The sequence below is a fragment of the Tasmannia lanceolata genome, unplaced genomic scaffold (assembly GCF_043159265.1).
Source record: "Tasmannia lanceolata isolate RefF3 unplaced genomic scaffold, GAP_Taslan_0.1 ptg000015l, whole genome shotgun sequence".
In the NCBI taxonomy this organism is placed as follows: domain Eukaryota; kingdom Viridiplantae; phylum Streptophyta; class Magnoliopsida; order Canellales; family Winteraceae; genus Tasmannia; species Tasmannia lanceolata.
Genome location: NW_027518692.1, coordinates 38,629,382 through 38,648,711, shown reverse-complemented (window position 1 = coordinate 38,648,711; position 19,330 = coordinate 38,629,382). Strand labels below are relative to the sequence as shown.

The 19,330-nt window shown below is 36.6% G+C and overlaps 1 protein-coding gene across 1 annotated transcript; it reads left to right on the top strand.

Annotated features, from left to right (window-relative positions):
* Positions 1 to 432: 432 nt before the first annotated feature.
* On the top strand, positions 433 to 19,028 carry CPI1 (cyclopropyl isomerase). Its single transcript, XM_077355834.1, has 8 exons — positions 433 to 647; positions 740 to 882; positions 1,646 to 1,729; positions 2,708 to 2,749; positions 5,905 to 6,015; positions 9,136 to 9,327; positions 13,603 to 13,700; positions 18,634 to 19,028. Exons 1-8 carry the CDS (start codon positions 641 to 643, stop codon positions 18,806 to 18,808), a joined length of 852 nt encoding a protein of 283 aa, XP_077211949.1. The 5' UTR covers positions 433 to 640; the 3' UTR covers positions 18,809 to 19,028.
* The last annotated feature ends 302 nt before the right edge of the window (positions 19,029 to 19,330 follow it).

Sequence of the window (19,330 nt, the reverse complement as noted above, 5' to 3'; positions counted from 1 at the left end):
ACAACAAAAATAGAAAAATAAAAAAAAGCATAACCTTAAGATTTTGAAAATGGGGATAAAATTGGAGGACAAGCACGAGTTGATGAAGACCTCTACTCTAACCGAACCCCAAATCAAATCAGGTTGGATTTTCCCAACCGTATTCAACTCGAAAAAATGCCAACCAAACCCAAGTCGATTTTGTGTTAAGCCCGTCGGGTTGGGGTCGAGCCTAGCCCAGGACGGGGCCCAAGTTATAAGTTATAACCCTAGGTTCACACGTGTGTGTGTGTGAGAGAGAGAGAGAGAGAGAGAGAGAGAGAGAGAGAGAGAGAGAGCGAGCGAGCCATGAATCACAAGCGCGATGGCTGCTAGCATTTTTCTCCTCCTCCGGTTCACAAGTAAGTTGTGACTTGTGAATTAGGAAAAAAGAGCAAATGCTATATTCCACCTTTTTTTCCCTACTACACACCCTTGGTACTGTAAAAACTCTAGGCATAATTCATAAAACCCTACAGTGGGTTGTCCTGAGTAAAAAACGATGAAAATATATTACTTTGCCAAATAAAAAAATTGTAAGACGACAACAGACGCAGAGAGAGTCCAGAAAACAGCACAGAGTCATCGCCGAGATCTACTGCTGATTTCTAGGGCAAAGAAAATGGGAGGTAAAATAAAATTCATGTTATGAAAATTATCAGTTTTTCTTCTAGGGCTTTTTATGGGTTTCTAATTATCATTTTGGGGTGTGCATTTGCAGGATTAGAGGGGGTTTCTTCTAGTAGTAGCTTATGGTTAGCTCCCAATCCGAGTAAAAAATGGGGGGAGCTTTTTTTCCTTTTCTACACCCCCTTTTGGCTCACTCTCTGCCTTGGAATTGTAGTTCCTTACAAATTATATGAGGTCTCCTTTCAATATCTCTATAATCCCCTTTTTTTTTTTGTCTTTCTATGATGTCTACATTGTTGGTTTGTTTTAGTTTTTTTAGAAGTTGGGTAAGAAAGTTAATTTGGGTTTTACATTTTCACTTCAAATGTATAGGGGGTTGTGGGTTTTTGATATCTTTGATTTTTTTTTTCTCATTTAAGTACTTGGGTTCTGTTCTTTTTTTTTTTTTTTGTATGGAATTAGTAGAGAAAACATTGGGTTGAAAGAAATTATTTTGGTTTTCGAATTTTCATTCCAAATGTATAGGGGGTTGTGGGTTTTTGATATCTTTGGCTCTTTTATTTAAGTACTTGTGTTCTGTTCTTTTTTTGTATGGAATCAGTAGAGAAAACATTGGGTTTGTTTTAGCAGTTGTAAAATTACAATTGCAAAGGAAATTACTTTAGTTTTTGAAATTTCAATCCAATATATGCAATGTGGGTATGCAATATGTTTAGCCGACCCCAACTAGTTTGAGACAAAGACTTAGTTGAGTTGAGTAGAGTATTTTGGAAAAGGAGCGAAACCGACCAATTTCTGTGGATTTTTTATTATCTGTTTCATTTACATGGAATCATCATCCCTTACATTATACAGAAGCTGGAGATTGATACCTCTTGTTGTTTTGTAGATAATAATCACTGTCTGTTTGTATATACAGAGAAATTTGCTTTATTGTTTTTTTCTTCTAGCATGTACAATTCTGATTCCAATGCAAATTAACTACGGTAATTGACAGAGTTTCACCGAATTGGAGTACTTGCTTTTGGGATTGGTTTCGGCAGTTCCATCCTTCTTGATACCATTTTTACTTGTTGGAAAGGTGAATCCTTGAATTCTTTTGTTTTTTCTCTGTAAGTGAATTCACCTCCATTCTATGATAGGCTATTGTTTCCTTGTTAAGAACCATAAGACGTTGTTGTCTCTTGTAAGTACTAAGTATACACATACTTAATATTTTTGGTGCATATGCCTCAATGAAGATCTTAAAGCTGATTTTGTTGCTTTAATTTTAAAAAGAAATTATTACCTATTTATTCGTTTTAATACATTGAGAGAATGATATTCTGTGAACATATGGTTTATTGCACGCATCCTGGTTTTGTAGATTGCATATTCCTTATTTCCATGATATCCCTCCTGGTGTCTTTTTTTTCTCATGACATTTTCTAGTTCAATTGTATCTTACTGTTTTGGCTTAGTAACCGAGATTGACCAAGCATATGGATCTTCAGCATAATTTCTTTACTCATACTTTTGTAGGTATTGTGATTTTTATTTACGATGAATGTTAACTTAAAACAAGGGAAATCCTTGTTTTATATATACACATGAGTCTTACCTTCTGAAGTGCCGAACCCATTGCAAAGCCATTGTAATCATAATGCCTTACCAGAGATAAAGCTTACATACATGTCTCTCTCTCTTATATATATATATATATAGGCTACTAATATCATCACGGCCATGTTTGATAAGGGGGTGATCTCAACTTGTTTTACACTTTAATTGGCTACTGAGAGTCTTTTGGGAATTGTAATAGCCTTTGACAACTGATTTTTAATTGGCTGCTGAGAGCTTTTTGAGAATTGTAATAGCCTTTTACAGCTGGTTAAACAGTGTAAAACAAGGTGAGTTCACCTCATTATCAAAACATGGCCATGATGATATCAGTAGCCTATGTATGTATATGTGTGTGTATATATATAGCACCAAATTCCGTACCCCGGGAGAAGCCATACTTGATTTTATTTTACTTTTTATTAACTGTAAATTTGATTTTTAATACACTTTCTTGTAGGCGGATAGCAGTACATGTTGGAGGGATCGTTATTGGGTAAAGGTAAGTCTACTTTGTAAGACATTCTTAGAAGTTACAACATGAAATTGTTATCACACTACAAACATTGAGGTGAGGGCTACCCATTTCTCTTTCTAGGAGGCAATTTAATCTCCATCTAAAAATCTTGAACTTTCCAAGGCGAATTATTTTAGATTCATACCCATTTCAAAAAAAAAGAAAAAAAGAAGATACGTATTATAATTTATTATAAGCCGTCAAGGGTTTCTACCTTCTATGTTTACTTTTGAGTAGATCTTTTTTCCTTCTATTATTCTGTTGGAAATTGCATATGTGTGAGGGTTAGCCTCTCATATTTTTTTTCCGTGTTTCATGTCGTTCTTCAATTTCATTAATGTTTACGGGAGGATGCACTACATCAGTCCATGCTAAAGCCTTTCCATGGAGCTTTGGGGACCGAAAATAGACTGTAGAGAGTTAGAGACCGGTATTTTGAGCTTTTCCTTGAATGCTTGGTATATCTGACATTGCTTCCCATCATGATTCACATTGAGATAGATTGTTTGCCAAAAGTACTCCTTCACCAAGAAAGTAGTCTTGTCACTTCTAAAATGTCCACCCAAGCCATCAGAATGCAGTTCTTATTGATATACTCACTTAAAGAGCATTTTTGGAATGCATATTCCGTGAAAGAAGAATCTCACAAAAAATTGGATCTTTGGTCTACAACTCTTTGATTTTGTCAAATCCAATAATTTGAGTGGTAATGGACTTTAGAAACAAAATATGCCTACTAAGTGCTCCTGCCACTTGATTAAGTCACCTATTTTTGTGCTTCAGTAGAAAAGTATGTTCTCGTAAGAAAGAAACCCGCTTTGCCTGCTCCAACTAAAACTTCCTTGAGTGTTGATGTGCTTTAGTGCTTCATGGTTGGAATTCAAAATGAACTCCGTTTGTATTAGTTAGTGTTGACAATGTCATAGAGCATGCACAACCAAATAGAACTCTACATCATACGTCGAATATTTTCGTCCTGCCCCGATGAGATTTCCATTAAAGAAGGCAAAGGATGGTCTTCCTGGCTAAGTACTGCACCAATGCCCACATGTGTGGCATCGCAATAAGCCTCAAACACCATCAAAGTTCAGTAATGCGAGCATGGGACCAGTAGAAACCTTCTCCACGACAAGTTGAAAGCTTTTCTTGGTATCCCGTGTCCAATGAAACTCCTTTCTTCATGCAATCGATTAATGGAGCGAAGATGGTGGTGAAATTTTTGATGAACCGGTGGTAGAAGGATTCCAGTCCATGGAAGCTTCTTATTTCATGCATGATTCGTGGTGTAGGCCATTCTTGGATAGCCTTTACCTGATCCTCATCCACTCAAATTCCTATAGAGGTCTAAAAAAAGCCTTCGAAAACTAGGTTATCCATCATGAAGAACAATTCTTGCGGCTTACATAGAGATTTGCATCACCTAAAGTGATTAGTACATCTCTTAAATGTGTCACATGCTTACTATTATCATGACTATAAGCAAGAATAGGATCAATGTAAACTACAATAAACCTGCCTATAAAGGGTCAAAGTACTTGAATAGCATTGAAGTAAACTACCCACATGAAGGTCCCGTTGAAGAAAAAAATAAATAAAAATGTTTCCATTAAAAAAATGGTACAATTCAAAAAAAAAAAAACATCAAAATAAACAACCACAAAACTGCCTATAAAGAGTAAATTACTTAATTCATTGCTCACGTGTAGGTACTTGGAGCATTTGAGAGTCCAAACGGCATGACTAGTCATTCATACAAGTACAACCATTCACGTGCCTTGGAACTGTTTTTTCACACATCACCCATTTGCTCCCGATTTGATGATACCCACTTTGTAGATAATTTTAGAGACCACTTGTGCACTGGCGAGCACGTCCAGAATGTTAACCTTAGGATTAGAAAGCGGTACTTGATGTTTATTCGATTGATTGCACAGATATAATACACATGCCATGTTCCGTCTCTCTTTGGAGTTAGCAATGCCAACACTGCACATGAGTTCATACTTTCTTAAATATACCCTTTCTTAAGTAGTTCCATGACTTGCCGATGAAGTTTTCTGTGTTCATTTGGACTCATACGATAATGAGATTTGTATGGTAGGCTAGATCTGGGAATCAAATCAATTTGACGTTGTCTGTCTCTTAAAGGAGGGAATGTTATTGATAAATATTCCAAGTGATGTCTTTGAATTCCTCCAAAAGTGACTCGAACATGCACATAACCTCCATAAGCCTTACTTCGTTCTTTGCGACCAACATAAATATGACATCATTTTCATGACTTTTTTTCACAGATTTGGATAAAGTAAGAAATTCGCTACCTTTGACTTGGAAAGATTTGTGTGGCTTTTATTCTTTACTTGGCAAAAGAACAACTTCCACATTGCCCATCTGAAATGTGTGTCCAAATCCGTGCCTCCACCACGAGAAGACCCTAAATTTAAAACCTTGCTTAGATGCCTACATGGAGATGACATGCAACTAGGCCACTACTGCACTACATCACACATCTGATTGCACTATCTTTTACCATATCCTCACTAGACAGAATATATCTGGAAACTCAACTCCTTCCATCAGCTTCAGTTGGCAGGCATGTTTTGGTATTTTTTTTAATGATGTTAGTCTTTGCAAGTAGTACTTTGATATCATCAAATTTAAGGTACTTGTCATCGGACGTAGGACAATGCCTTTAGTGAAACCATCTCTTTAGACATTCTTTATTCACAGTACTTCTCTCAATGTGGATCATGTTTGAAAAATGAATCTCCTTCTTGTCCAGCCACATCTTTTTTGCCATAATGTTGGATGTATTTCAGACATTCACAAGGGAAGGACACTTTGAGAGCGAAAATGGACCATCTATAAAATTGTGCCAATCTTAAACTTGTTATTATGTATCGTTTGTTAGTTTGTTGTCTGCTTGGCACACTGGGTTTCCCCTTTTAACTATTTTTCCCATTAATGGTTTTTGAGGTCTGAAGACAATTAATGTTTTGCTACTGACATAACCTGCCCCTTGTCCAATAAGAGGTGCTCCTTAGACTGATCTTTATATGTTTTCATGCTGCTTTTATGACACAAACTTTTTGAAGATTATTTTTTAAGACTGTCCATTTATAATTCTATTATTGTGGCAGGCCAGTCTCTGGAATATAATCTTTAGTTATGTCGGGAACTACTTTTGGACCCATTATTTCTTCACAGTTCTTGGAGCTTCATATACCTTCCCATCATGGAAGATGAACAATGTAAGATATAAGAAAAAGGATGGCTATGGGTGTGGTTTTCCTTTCTCATTTTGTTCAGATGCATGCCATTTTGTTATATTTGGTACAATGAAGATATTGTTTCTTGGAAGGCATAGTCTGAGATATTCTAGCAGTGCTTTATAGTGTCCTTCCCAAATAAGACACGATCAAATTTGTAATTGCACCTATTTCTCAATGTGATGGATATAGTTCATATTTGTAAGTTTCAGTGGAAAAACTAATTTAAAAAGATGGCTTGAATGGAATGCTGTTCACCTTATCTTGGGCTAAGGAAATTATGGCAAATTTTAAATGAGAAAAGGATATAGTTTGAGCTTCTTGTTAGCTATACAAAGGCTTTCTATTTCAAGTTTGGGTGATTCTAACTTTTAATTATACCTTTCAGTAGTTTCCTAAAAATGGTGCTATGCGATCGTGTTGCAACTTCATGTCGGGTCTTTTTATTTCTTTGAGCTGCGTATTTTGGAAAATAATGGGGGATTTAAAATAAATTGTTAGGAATAATGAACTTCAGTTGTCTTATTTCACCTTCCATTCTTGGGCTTCCTTAGGCCTCTTTGAGGATCTTTATAGCTTACATAGCATCAGTGGTGTTGGAGTGCTCAGCCAACAACATTAAGTGGTTGTATTGGTCACCAATATTAATACTTAGGTGGTTACCAGATTAATAGGGATTATAACGTTCATTGTAATGTTGTATGTGGTTGTATTATTATTGCATGATATTGAAGATTTCCTGTCTATTTCTTATCACTCTACTAATTTACAACATTCATTAATTAGTATTAGCTGTCCTAGGATTTTTATATCCATGTATGCACACAAGTACCTCTACTTCTAATGGCTGAATTGACCATTTTGTTTTAACCTTATGCCTCTTCATTCATATTTTTTGCATCACGTATGGTGGCTTTTGCTGGAAAAACATTGGTTATGATGTTTGAAAAACTCGAAGAGGCTCCGGAATGGTAATAATAACTGTCATCACTAGCGGTTTGACGAATGCATAATCAATATTTTCAGCTTCTCTAAAATTCCAAGAATATGCATTCATTACCATGAAATGGGACGCTTTAAGGAGAACCAACCGACATGATCTTTCCTGGAGGATCATATATTTGGCAAAAATGCAATTTTTTTTTTCAGTGCATATGATCAGTGCATACAGATGAAGGAGGTGGACAATAGAACTTAATAAAAGAAAACCCTAATGGATTATTGTCTTCATTCTACATGAAATGAAGTGAACATTGGAGAAGGTATGATCAGTGCATACAGATGAAGGTAATTTCTACATGGTGGACAATACAACTTAATAAAGGAACACCCTAATGGATTATTGTCTTCATTAGACATGAAATGAAGTGAACATTGGTGAAGGTACTTGGAATCATGGTTCAAAGTTGTAGAATGGACAGTACAACTTAAATAAAAGAACACCCTATTGGATTATTGTCTTCATTGGACATGAAATGAAGTGAGCACTGGTGAAGGTACTTGGAATCATGGTTTTAAATTTCGACCAAAACGGAAGCAAAACGACCAAAATGTTTCTGTTTTCATCCCAACCAAAACCGAAACCGAAACGACCGAAATGTATAAACCAAAATTGTAATTGTAATATTGGTATTCCATATTAGTATGTCTCACACAATTATATTTTTATGAATTGCATGGAAAATGTGGTGTACGTATTATGTGCAAATATTTATATTAATTACATGTGAAATTTGGTATAGAGGGCTAGCAGGGGTAAGGCTGCGTCTATCTAGCCATCCCTAGACCCCGCAATGGTGGGAGCCTCGTGCACTGGGCCGCGCTTTTCTTTGCATGTGAAATTTGTTATGTACTAAATTATCAGACATGTTTCACACATTCAACTAGATGCTCGATGTTTTTAACCCATTATGGATGATTGTTTTGCATAGGCGATGCTTTCTAAAATCTAAGTGTGTATTTGTGCTTACTCTAGCATTTCCTGAAGTTCCATCTTTAAATTCTATTATTTGCTTATGTTTCCCTCAACTGAAAACAAAACGTTTCCGTTTCAATAGTGACCGAAACCGAAATTTAAAACCTTGCTTGGAATGAATCCTACGTAGGCTGAATCAAAATAAGTTTGCTTATAGCCTAGTGTTAATTCCTACATTTCACTTTTACTACACCTTAATTGTCCCTTGGGCCTTTTCTACACAGTTGGGATTGTCTTTGGATGCCCGGTCGGTATTTCATTTTAGCTCACCTAGCTTGGGCCTTTCCCAGCACACATGAATAACTCTAAGGCTTTTCGATGGTTTAGGAAAGGATTTCACTACATACCGTCACATTCAGTTGATTGACAAGTTGAGAATGTTCCAAGGAATCTTTCGTCTTGAGGGGGGAGGCGAGAACGGGCCGTTTATCCTTTATTAAGGGTATTTTTTTCATTTGTCTATACATGCATATTAGACATTGTAATATCTCTTTTGTGGCATGAATGAGAATATTATACAACTCTTCCCCATGATTTTCTTCCCATTTGTCTTCTTCACTTGTCTAACAACATTTGTTACTACGAGATTTTACATGTGCATGTGCAGGATCATTGTGAGCCTTGCCTCATCTGGTTAGAGCATGGGCATTTGTCTAATGTTTTGTGTATATTCTTATCTTGCGGGGGAACATTTAGCGAGTTAGACAAGAAGTTCATTAACTAGTTGTTCTACACTTGTAATGGATGGAAGGTCATTTCTCAGTTATCCAATGGATCACTTATGAATGAATACTGTAGCTACACAGTATGGTGTCAGTCCATGGGTACTATTTACTCAGTTGTTTGAAGGTCACAGATGTAGCCCCACTTTGAGGGGGGTTCATAATATTTGTTTAAACATGTAATTAGATTATGCTTGTAGAAAGATCTTTAAGTCTGCATGTAATTTTGTACATTGTTTATGTGCATTTTATACACTTTTCTCTAGAATGTTGTTAAAATTTCTTTAACATGTGGTGAAAATTCTCCTTTTTAAGAAAGATATGTATGCTAAATGATTGGATTTACTTATTGTTTCATAAGATCTGATAATTTTTTAATCCGCTTGTATTGTTTATGCTGTGTAGGTACCACACACAACCTTCTTTCTCGCTCATGTTTGCTTCTTATTTTACCATGTCGCATCAAATATGACACTTCGTAGATTGCGTCATTCCATTGCTCACTTATCAGGGCCAATTCGGTGGGTTACTGAGTCTGCATGGATATTAGCTCTTGCTTACTTCATAGCATACTTGGAGACCTTAGCTATTGCTAATGTATGTGGTAACATGTTCTTCCTATTTCTTCTTATCGTTATTTTTAATTATATTCTTTGTGGAAATATGATAGTCCAAAGGTATATCTTACTAGCTGCATTTCAAAATATTAAATGTTGGGAATAATTAGGATGCAAAGAGATAAAAAGTTTCTTCTAAACTGCGGCTTCTGACCCTCATGACCTGTACCCAATTTTATAAATTATTTTACTTCATTAATATGATATAATGCAAAGATAGATGGAGGTGGTTACCAAGTGACTGGTGATCACAAGTGTCAACATGAGGTAGTCATATAATTGTGTTGGTAGACAGAATCACATTGACAGGAGTGGACCTTTATGGGCTGTTTGGATGCAAATAACCTTTTTATTGGAAAGCAGATAAAAGCTTTTACCATGGAAGATAAGGGTGTGTTCTTTAACTTTTTTTTTTTGAACTGAAATTCTTTAACTTTTCTCTGGAGTGATTTTTATTATTTTTCACTCTAAAGAATGGAAAAAGAAAAAGATTCTTTTAACAATATCTCGACCATCTAGTCTATGCATAGGCAGCTTTTTTGAAGCAACATTTTGTCACTTCAAAGAATACGAAATAATTTCTCGGGTCTCTCTCACCCTACCCTTTCCAAAAAAAATGGAGAACTGCACCATCTTCCCTTCGTCTCTTACTTCAGAAAGAAAACCCTCATAACCTCCATCTGATCTTTCTCTTCAATGAGAAAATCCATGGGTGTTGCATGCAATTTTCCTGCAAATCCCTTTCTCTAGAAACCCTAATCCATCCTGCTTCTCTAATCTCTCTAACCCGTCAATCCGGCCCTTATTCTGGACCTCGTTCTCGGGGAAATCGGAGAAACCCTTGCCGTCAATCGGAGCCGGAGATCCAAGAGCTTGATTATATTGTTAATCCATTGCTTCGGGATGTGATGTTCTTCAGGGCAGCTTAGAATGTCCAGTTCATGTCGATGAATACAATTTTTATTATTGCAGTTAAATTTTTAACACACCATGGAAGAACAAGAAGAGGCAAAAGAAACAAATTTTCTCCCTTGAACGCTTGAGCAGTTGCCCCGATTAGAGGCTTCATGTGTGGACAGACAAGCAGCTGATTCTGGCTTACGGAATAATGGCAAGCAGATGATTGTGGGTCGAACCTTCACAACTCTGCGGCTATAATTACATTAACAAATCTTGCACAAAGCAATCTCCCTGAAGCATATGAATCAGATTCTATTGTCTGAATTCCATCCACCACCCAATCCATCATCCCTTGCCTTCTTTCCTCCGAATTAGGCCATCCATTTTGGAGAAGTGGGATTCGTTCAGTTACCCCATTTTACCCCATTTTGTGAGTCAATTTTTCTCATGAACAAAGTTATCCAAATAGAGGGAATCACAATTCTGCTTGTTCTTGATTTTTCCTAATGAAATGAGGCAGGCGATTTCTTGTGATGAAACAAAAAAAGATCAAGCGGAGTGGGGATTGGATAGTCATTAGAAATATGAATATCGAGTTTAAGAAAATGATTCTAATTCTGGAAGTACTCTAAAGAATAAGAATTCATTCTGATTTCAAGAATGAGAATTACGAGAATGGTCAAACGCACTCTAAATTTTCAAGTGTTTGGTAATTCAATTTCCATGGAACATTTTTTCCAAAATAGAAAATTTCCCCTGTTTTCAAGGAAAATTGCAAACCTATAAAAAAAATTGCAAGGTGAGCACAGCAGTGTTGAATCCTGGAGATGATCGAGGAGGAACCCTTGGGGATTTTTCCATATAAGTAGTAAAAGTAGAGCCACAGGGAATGATAGATTGTCAATGCAAAATATTTTAGGCGGGACCTGTGACAAAAGCAAGGAAAAGTTCAGTTGTTTAGGGAGGCTAAATGTCTGAGAGTTAATTCTTTTCTTTCTTTTGATATCAGAGAAATCGAAGTATAGTGATACCAATTTATGGAAGTGACAAACTCCCCATCATATAGTGACATCCTCAAAACACCTACCGAAAGAGTAGGAGACCTTGTTTTCTATCTTAAAACATGATGTGAAAACACCTACAAGATCTATAAACTAATCTATGATAGAGGATAACTTTGAAGAGCCTGGTTTCTTAGTCCTCCCATCTAATCATGGGGCTCAGCATAACGAACATCTTGTCTCCAAGTTGTTAGCCTTTTATACTCGGACATAAAAATGACATGATCTCCCTTTTATCTCCTTTGAAGCTGCCAGCCGGATTCTCACTTGGGCTTTAGTCAGAATTGAGCTCCATGCATATTACTAGTTGCTCCATATGTCGCGTCAAAGTCCTTTCTTCCAACTCCCTGTTATTGGTCATGGAGCTCATCTCTTCACAAATTTCTGTGTTATTTTCTGAAATGCAACATTAAATAAAATAATTCTCTATTTTTTCTACAATCTTCGCTTACGAATCATTCCCTTCCCTCCAAATGCCCCGCATCAGTAAAATATAAGGATCCTCCTCACACAACCTCTAGTAGCAAAAGGTTCTGCAGCCATCCTACAAAATACACCCGCTTATAATCGAAGACCCATGAGATTCGAAAGAGGTTCAGAAAGTGAATCCAACCCCATTTAGACACAATTAATAAAAAAGCGATCCATGGAGGTTTAAAAAGTTATTGCAGGCCCATCCAGACAAAATTAATAAAAAAAATGATCAAAACTCCTTTTCCACCTTAAACTTCATGAACATATTCACAAGCCTAAAGTTCTTGTGTTACAAATAATCACTAATGTGATCCATGGAGGTTTAAAAAGTTATTCCAGGCCCATCCAGACACAATCAATAAAAAAAATGATCAAACTCCTTTTCCACCTTAAACTTCATGAACATATTCACAAGCCTAAAGTTATTGTGTTACAAATAATCACTACTTACAATCTTGTCATCCTTTTCATTCCACCAAAGGCCTATATTCTAGCTTTCTAGTAGATATGGGAGCCACCCACAGCTAAGTACACTGTGCGGTCATGATTGGATTATCTACTTGGTTAAAATAATGAAATTTTGGTTGGTTGTCAATAGTTACATTTTAGTCCCTTGGTGATTGAATTCACCCTCGATCCAGAGATTATGGCTTTACTTTTTCCCTTGATGGGATTGAAAGCCATGTGTGGATTTCATTTGTTAGAGTAGAGAGAAGTTTTGAGCTCACTGGAGTAACCTGAAATGGTTCTTGGAGCTGACTACAGTTCCCTACAGCTGCATTTACTGGAAAAGCGATTGAACCAAATCTGGGTAGAAACTTTTATGGGGAATACTACATAATAGATCTTATATTTTCTGCCAAAAATTATCGATCTGGGACATTAGAAATTTGGTTTCTTTTGGCTTACTAAAAGTAAAGAATAAGGGATTCAGCCAAATCTTATCTAACATTCCCAATTTACATTGTGCCATCCCTCAAATTTTTTCCTTTGATTGAGACTCCTTCCTCTTTCTCTAATTGATCTCCAAGTTTCTGAGATACTACTAGATCAGGTCATGGGTGAAATTGCTTTTGGTGTTCTGCCTGTAAAATTTAAAGCACAGAACTTGGTTCTGTAATAGGTCCATGTACCATATAGGTCTATATACCATGTTCCAATAACTAATACTATCCTTCTTGCTTAGGAAAATTTAGTGTGAGTTCACTTTCATGCTATAGTGAAGGGAGATGATATCCCCCCCCCCCCCCCCCCCGCAGTATGCATGCGCCCCCCTTATAATGTGAACAGTGGGCAACTTTGACGCTTTTTGACGTCACCAACGATTTACAATAGTCACACCTAACATTCACCAACTATTGTAAATGAAAATTTCTTTTACTTGTAAAACTCAAATAGTCATCGAAGTTACATCATCTTTTTTTGAATGAAAGAATTACAACGGTAGTTGAACAATTATTTATTATTTTGAGGGAAACATTTGCTATCACTATGGTCATAGTCTGTCTGATTACACCATTATGCATTAAGAGCTTTGTTAGAGTCTTTTTCTGCCTTCTTTTCTCCATGAGCTAGATCACAATCTGTCTACTAGCATGATTAATGCTATGTTATTGAATTAGCAAATCAAGTGATTTTGGAAGTAAATGACTTCTTTAGAGTTAAATGCTCAAAGATAAAGTTTTACTAAGTTTTACTTTTTTTTAGTGTTCATTCGTTGATGCCAGAAAGGTTTATATGTTTTTTTCCAGATCATTATGCAACACCACTACATCTTATTGACAAATTAATATTCCTTGGATTTGTTTGAACTTGTGCAGTTTCCTTATTATCAATTCGTGGACAGGGCATCAATGTACACAGTAGGCTCATTGTTTTATGCAATTTATTTTATTGTGAGCTTTCCGATGTTTTTGAGGTAAGAGATCGATCTTGCACCATCAGCGTTATATTTTGGTGTGTTTTGGGAATTATCTGAGACCATATTGATTATATGAAATGTTTCGCGTAACATTGGAAAGCTTCATTGATCTGTGGAATTCTTTAGAATCAGTAGAATATCATGTTCACTCGTATTCTTTATGCATTTATTACTAAGTGCGTCTCTATTTATTTTCACTATGTACTGATAGTATGTGACACCTGTTTGATACTCCCCCTTGGCTGTTGAGATTGAAGAGATTTTAAATAATCAGCCCTGCGCGCGCGCGCGCGCACACACACACACACACACACACACACATATATATATATATATATATATATATATATATATATATATATATATATATATATATATATATATAGCAGAAGAGAAAAGGAGAGAACTTTTTGAATTTTTTGAAAAACCTGTGAGAATTACACATCACTTTTTTTTGCTTTTGTTAACAAAGGCCCCCATTAAAGCCCCATATTTTCAATCCTCCCCCCTTCACAATACCTATTTTACCCTTCTTTATGAATTTTTTATTATGCATTTTGTCCACAAAGTCAACATGGTGGCCTTTTTTCTTTGCAAAATTGCGGATTGGGTGTATATGTTACATAATACTACGGATTTTTGTGAACAAATTACACAATACTACGGATTCAGGACACCTTTAAAAATATTGACGAATTCTGGGCACCTTAAAAGGAACAACAATTATGGAGACCTCTATAGATTGGAGGGCTAGGATCAGCCTATGGAAATGATTTTTCGGGCACAACCTATTTATGTTGTGTTCCATCACATGGACGGTTTGGATCAACCTATGATGTGGTCCGTACAGCTCTTTGTCGGCCCGTGCATCGCACAGGGTTTTTTACTAGTATATACTCTCTCTCTCTCTCTCTCTCTCTCTCTCACACACACACACACACACACACACACACACACACACACACACATATATATATATATATATATATATATATATATATATGAGGAAACTGTTGGTGAGCTTAAGCTCACCAAACTTATGGTGAGCTAGCTTGCCCAATCACATGGGGGCCCACTTTGTTAGGATGATCCAAACCATTCATTTGAAAGTCCCTTACATAGATGGGGGGTGTACCAAAAATCAGCTCCATAGGATCATCCTAACCCCTCCATTTGTGGAGGACAAAAATGTACAGACACAAATCTGCCCCATTTTTGTCCTCCACAAATGGAGGGGTTAGGATGATCCTATGGAGCTGATTTTTGGTACACCCCCTATCTATGATAAGGCCTTGCAAATGAATGGTTTGGATCACTCCCCAAAATGTGGGCCCCCATGTGATTGGGCAAGCTAGCTCACCATAAGTTTGGTGAGCTTAAGCTCACCAACAGTTTCCTCATATATATATATATATGAGAAAACGGTTTCTACACACAAGTGTAGATAAGTTATCTACACACTAGCTTAAAATACAGTGGGGGCTCACATTGTTTTGATGATCCAAAGCATTCATTTGATGGGCCCTCACATAGATAGGGTGTGCCCAAAAAATCAGCTTCATAGGATCATCCTAACCCTTCGAGGCAAAAAATGGACAGATTGGTGAAGGTTTATAAACGTCCATTTTACCTCCACAAATCATAGGGTTGGGATGATCCTATGGAGCCGATTTTTTGTGGACACCCTATCTATGTGAGGGCCAATCAAATGAATGGTTTGGATCACTCAAACAATATGCCCTCCACTGTATTTTAAGCTAGTGTGTAGATAACTTATCTACACTTGCGTGTAGAAACCGTTTTCTCATATATGTGTGTGTGTGTGTTTTGATATTTGCAACTGCATGGATCAAGTACATGATACGAGCACAAATTAGTTTTGCCACATCAGAAAGCTTTAACTGATGGACAACATGTAAATTGAATAGCCAGTGTAACCACTTACCACGAGAACCAATCTTCAAAATCAACACAGCTGGCGAGTTTTTCAGAATATTCTTCCAAATTCACTCCTAAAATTTATTATACAATGTCTTTACAGAAAATTCTAATATCTAGACTACTACAAACAAAGAATTTATAAACAAACTGAAACCTGGGAGGAACGGAACTCCAAATGAAGGAAAGAAAAGGAAATAGAGTCATCTCAAAATCTTGTTTTTTTAAAGGTAATGAAATTTTATTCCAATCATAAGGATCCGAACAATGCAGGGGACAAGAGGTCCCCTGGATAATCAGAAAAAATCTTAGATCATGAGATAAATGTGAAAAATAAATCCAGGGACAAAACCAAAAAACTACCAAATAGAATTCCACATCATGCAAAGTCGAACACAGTTAAGGAATTGGATAAAAGGAAAAAGACAAGTTTGTTATTCATTCATGTTTGATAGATAATTGAAGTCAAAACATCCCAACATATCGGTCAAAAGTGAAATTGTTTTATGAGATTTTGGTCGTCTTTTTTGGGTTAGCATGCTTAATGCACTCTTGGAAAAGTAAACCAAGATGTGCCTCTTCTTTGGTTCTCTTTCTCATTATATTTTCGTTATCAAAACTCTAACATCTTTTCTAGTTTTTCATTTTTCTCAACGATGGTGTTTTAGTGATCTATAATCTTAAGAGTTTGAGCTCGATTTCGATATTTCATAACCAATTTGTTAAATCCTTAACCCTTGTTTATTGCAATTCATTAGAGGTACTACCAAATTTCTTCAACCTCTTCATTAAGAGCAATGTTTTATCTTTTCTTTCTCTTTCTGATTCTCTATTGGTGGGGATTCTATCTCATTATTTTGAGTTTTGTTCATGGGCAAGCCAAGAAAATTGCGAACCACTGTCATCTGGGATGCCACAAAACTGGGCATCCATTGGGATTTTCTTGGGATTTACGGTTGGTTGCCATTTTAGCTGGGAAATCCCAGGTAAAATTTGGGATTGTCAGGGGTTTGTCGGGTGATGTGGCATCGCCAAAAGAGTCTTCAAAATCTGGACACTGATACCCAAACACCGGTGGAAGACGATGAGAAAAACCGTTGTCTCTCTCTGTCTCTCCTGCCCAATCCCGCACGGTCTCGCCTCCTCCCATTTCTGCCCAGATCTGGCAAGTCCCCCCCTTCTGTGGAGATCCCGACTCCTTCCTGCCCAGTCTTGCACCCTCCGTCCTCCCGCTCCGCACATATCTTAACAAGGGTCAACAAAAGTTTGTTTTAATAAAATCCAGATAAAGACAAGATGATGTAATGGGGATTTTATAAAAAAGAACGTGGTACGATAGTCCTTTTTTGTAAAATCCCCGGAATTTTTATTTTCTAAACCAAACACAAAAAACCCAGGTAATTCTTAGGTTTTCCAATTCCTATCTCCACCCTGAACTCTCCTTAACCACCTACTCTACCAGCATCCAAACAGGCCCTTGGGGGCATCCACTGTCATTCTAATTGATTCCCATGCAACTGTTATTCTAACTGAATGTAACTGATTTTCAAGAAATATTAAACAGTTGAAAAGGTGGTTATAAGGTATCTAAGTAACATTTTGTCTCCCAATATGAGCTTTCAAATGTGGCAAGCCTAATTCATGTTTGGAATTGAGTGTTTTCATCCATGTCTTCCAAACGAGTCTTACCCCTTGAATTAGGCATTATCATGGTTTTAAAATTTTCCCAAAATGATCGAAACGTCTCTATTTCAATTCCCACCAAAATGCAAAGTAACCGTATCTTATGCATGAGATGTCAGCTCGTGAGACCGATAATACTTAGTAACTCTGTGGCATTGACATAGAGTTGGGGTCCTTGGAGGAAAGACTGGTCATTTTACTTTCTTATACTTCATTACATTTGCATTGTACTTCTTTATTGACTTTATAGTTCAGATATGTGTGACAACACGTCTTATGGATGGCTTTCTTGCTTATGTGATGGCTTCTAAGTATGCATTTGTGCTTATTCTAGCATTTCCCAAAGTTTCATCTTAAATTTCATCATTTTCATATGTTTCCATACGTTTTTGTGATTTTACAAGATTTCCGTTGGAATTTCCACTGAAACCAAAATGTTTCCGCTTCCATGCCGACCGAAACTGAAATTTAAAAGTGAAATTGCATAATTAACCGTAGCACGAATACAAATTACATGGTGACAAAACTTAGCGAATACCAAATGTAACAATCAACTGCTCTTTTATGTAACACTAGGTTTCAAGCTGGATCTAAACCTTGATGCTTCTAATGGCCTCATGTGATGTGGACCACCATTGTACCCTAAAAATATATAAAGATTATTTTATGCTTCTTACAGATTGTAATTAGATGCACGGGGATAGGTCTCCAAATGAAGTCTCAGACTGATTCATAGTCAAGGAAATGAGATCTAGAATTGAGGTTGAGGTCTTACACTGTTAGAGAGGCCAACGAAGTGGCTCTCGTTGTCCAAAGATGGAGTTAGTCATCGAAGGTTTATGGAGGGGCAATCTCTGCCCCGTCTGCAATTTTTTGGGCAGTTTTCTGCCTCTTTAAATTTATTTTCATCTAATGAATTTCTCTCGTCTTTCTCAAAAATAAAAAGAATTGAGTTGAAGGATTTGAAAAGCGTGAGTATTTTTTGAAATTCATTTGGCATGCATTAGGTTGTGAATGTGTAAATCTTTGGAGAGAAATACATATGCAAATAATTCAAACACAATAATACATAACTACATATGGAAATAATTCATACTTCATGTACATGTGGCGGGTAAACTGAGAGTAAAACTATCTTAAAGCTACTAAATTTATATCTTAAACCCTAGGGTAATCCCCTTTGCCATTGTGGAATCCATTTTGTGAAAATTGTGCTGCAATTTAGGCTGCAATTATTGTTTTTGTTTGCTAAATTTTTTAGACACTTGAAATGTGTTTTATCTGTTGGAATTTCTCTCAATATATGCAGGATAGATGAGAAACCTGGTGACCCGTGGGACCTACCTAGGGTGGCTGTTGATGCATTGGGTGCGGCCATGCTCGTGACGATAATACTGGATTTATGGCGAATATTTCTTGGACCCATCATCCCAATTCCATATTCAAAACAGTGCTTTCAACCAGGACTTCCATGGTTTTCCTAGCAAGGGTATTTCTACAAGGAAAAAAGGCATGATGCTGAATTGGGGCAAGATGAACATATCCTGTAAGTTTTAGGATCCTACTCTAAAGTAAGCTTCATTTTATTGTGATTGATGCTTTCTTTGACTGTGCTGAAACAAATGACTTCTGGATGATGAAAGTAAATGCCCCTTACTGTTGTAAAAGAAATCTAATGCTCAAATTCTACGTCCAGTTTTAGAATTGAAATTGTTCTTAACTAAAAGGAAAACGAAACTTTAAAGAGCATATCCCCACATCTGAATGCGCGCAGCGTATGTTACCATATTCGGCTAAAAGAATTATAGTTTCTAATGGTCGAAAGAACCATCATGCTGGTAAATGAACTTTTATCATTTTTCTTTAATTGGATGAGAATAACTTGACCCAATGAGAACACAAAAGAGAAGAGATGGGACTAGTGGAATCTATATTGCAGGAACCCCGACGCCATCCAGAATAGAACCAATTGCCGCAGGAGGGACCACGAACAGGTCACTCCATTA

What these genes read in the sequence shown, in the direction of transcription:
- CPI1 (XM_077355834.1), top strand. An exon ending in TTCCTTACAAATTATATGAG is followed by an intron (nt 883 to 1,645) that starts GTCTCCTTTCAA and finishes GGTAATTGACAG; the next exon opens with AGTTTCACCGAATTGGAGTA. An exon ending in GGGATCGTTATTGGGTAAAG is followed by an intron (nt 2,750 to 5,904) that starts GTAAGTCTACTT and finishes TTATTGTGGCAG; the next exon opens with GCCAGTCTCTGGAATATAAT.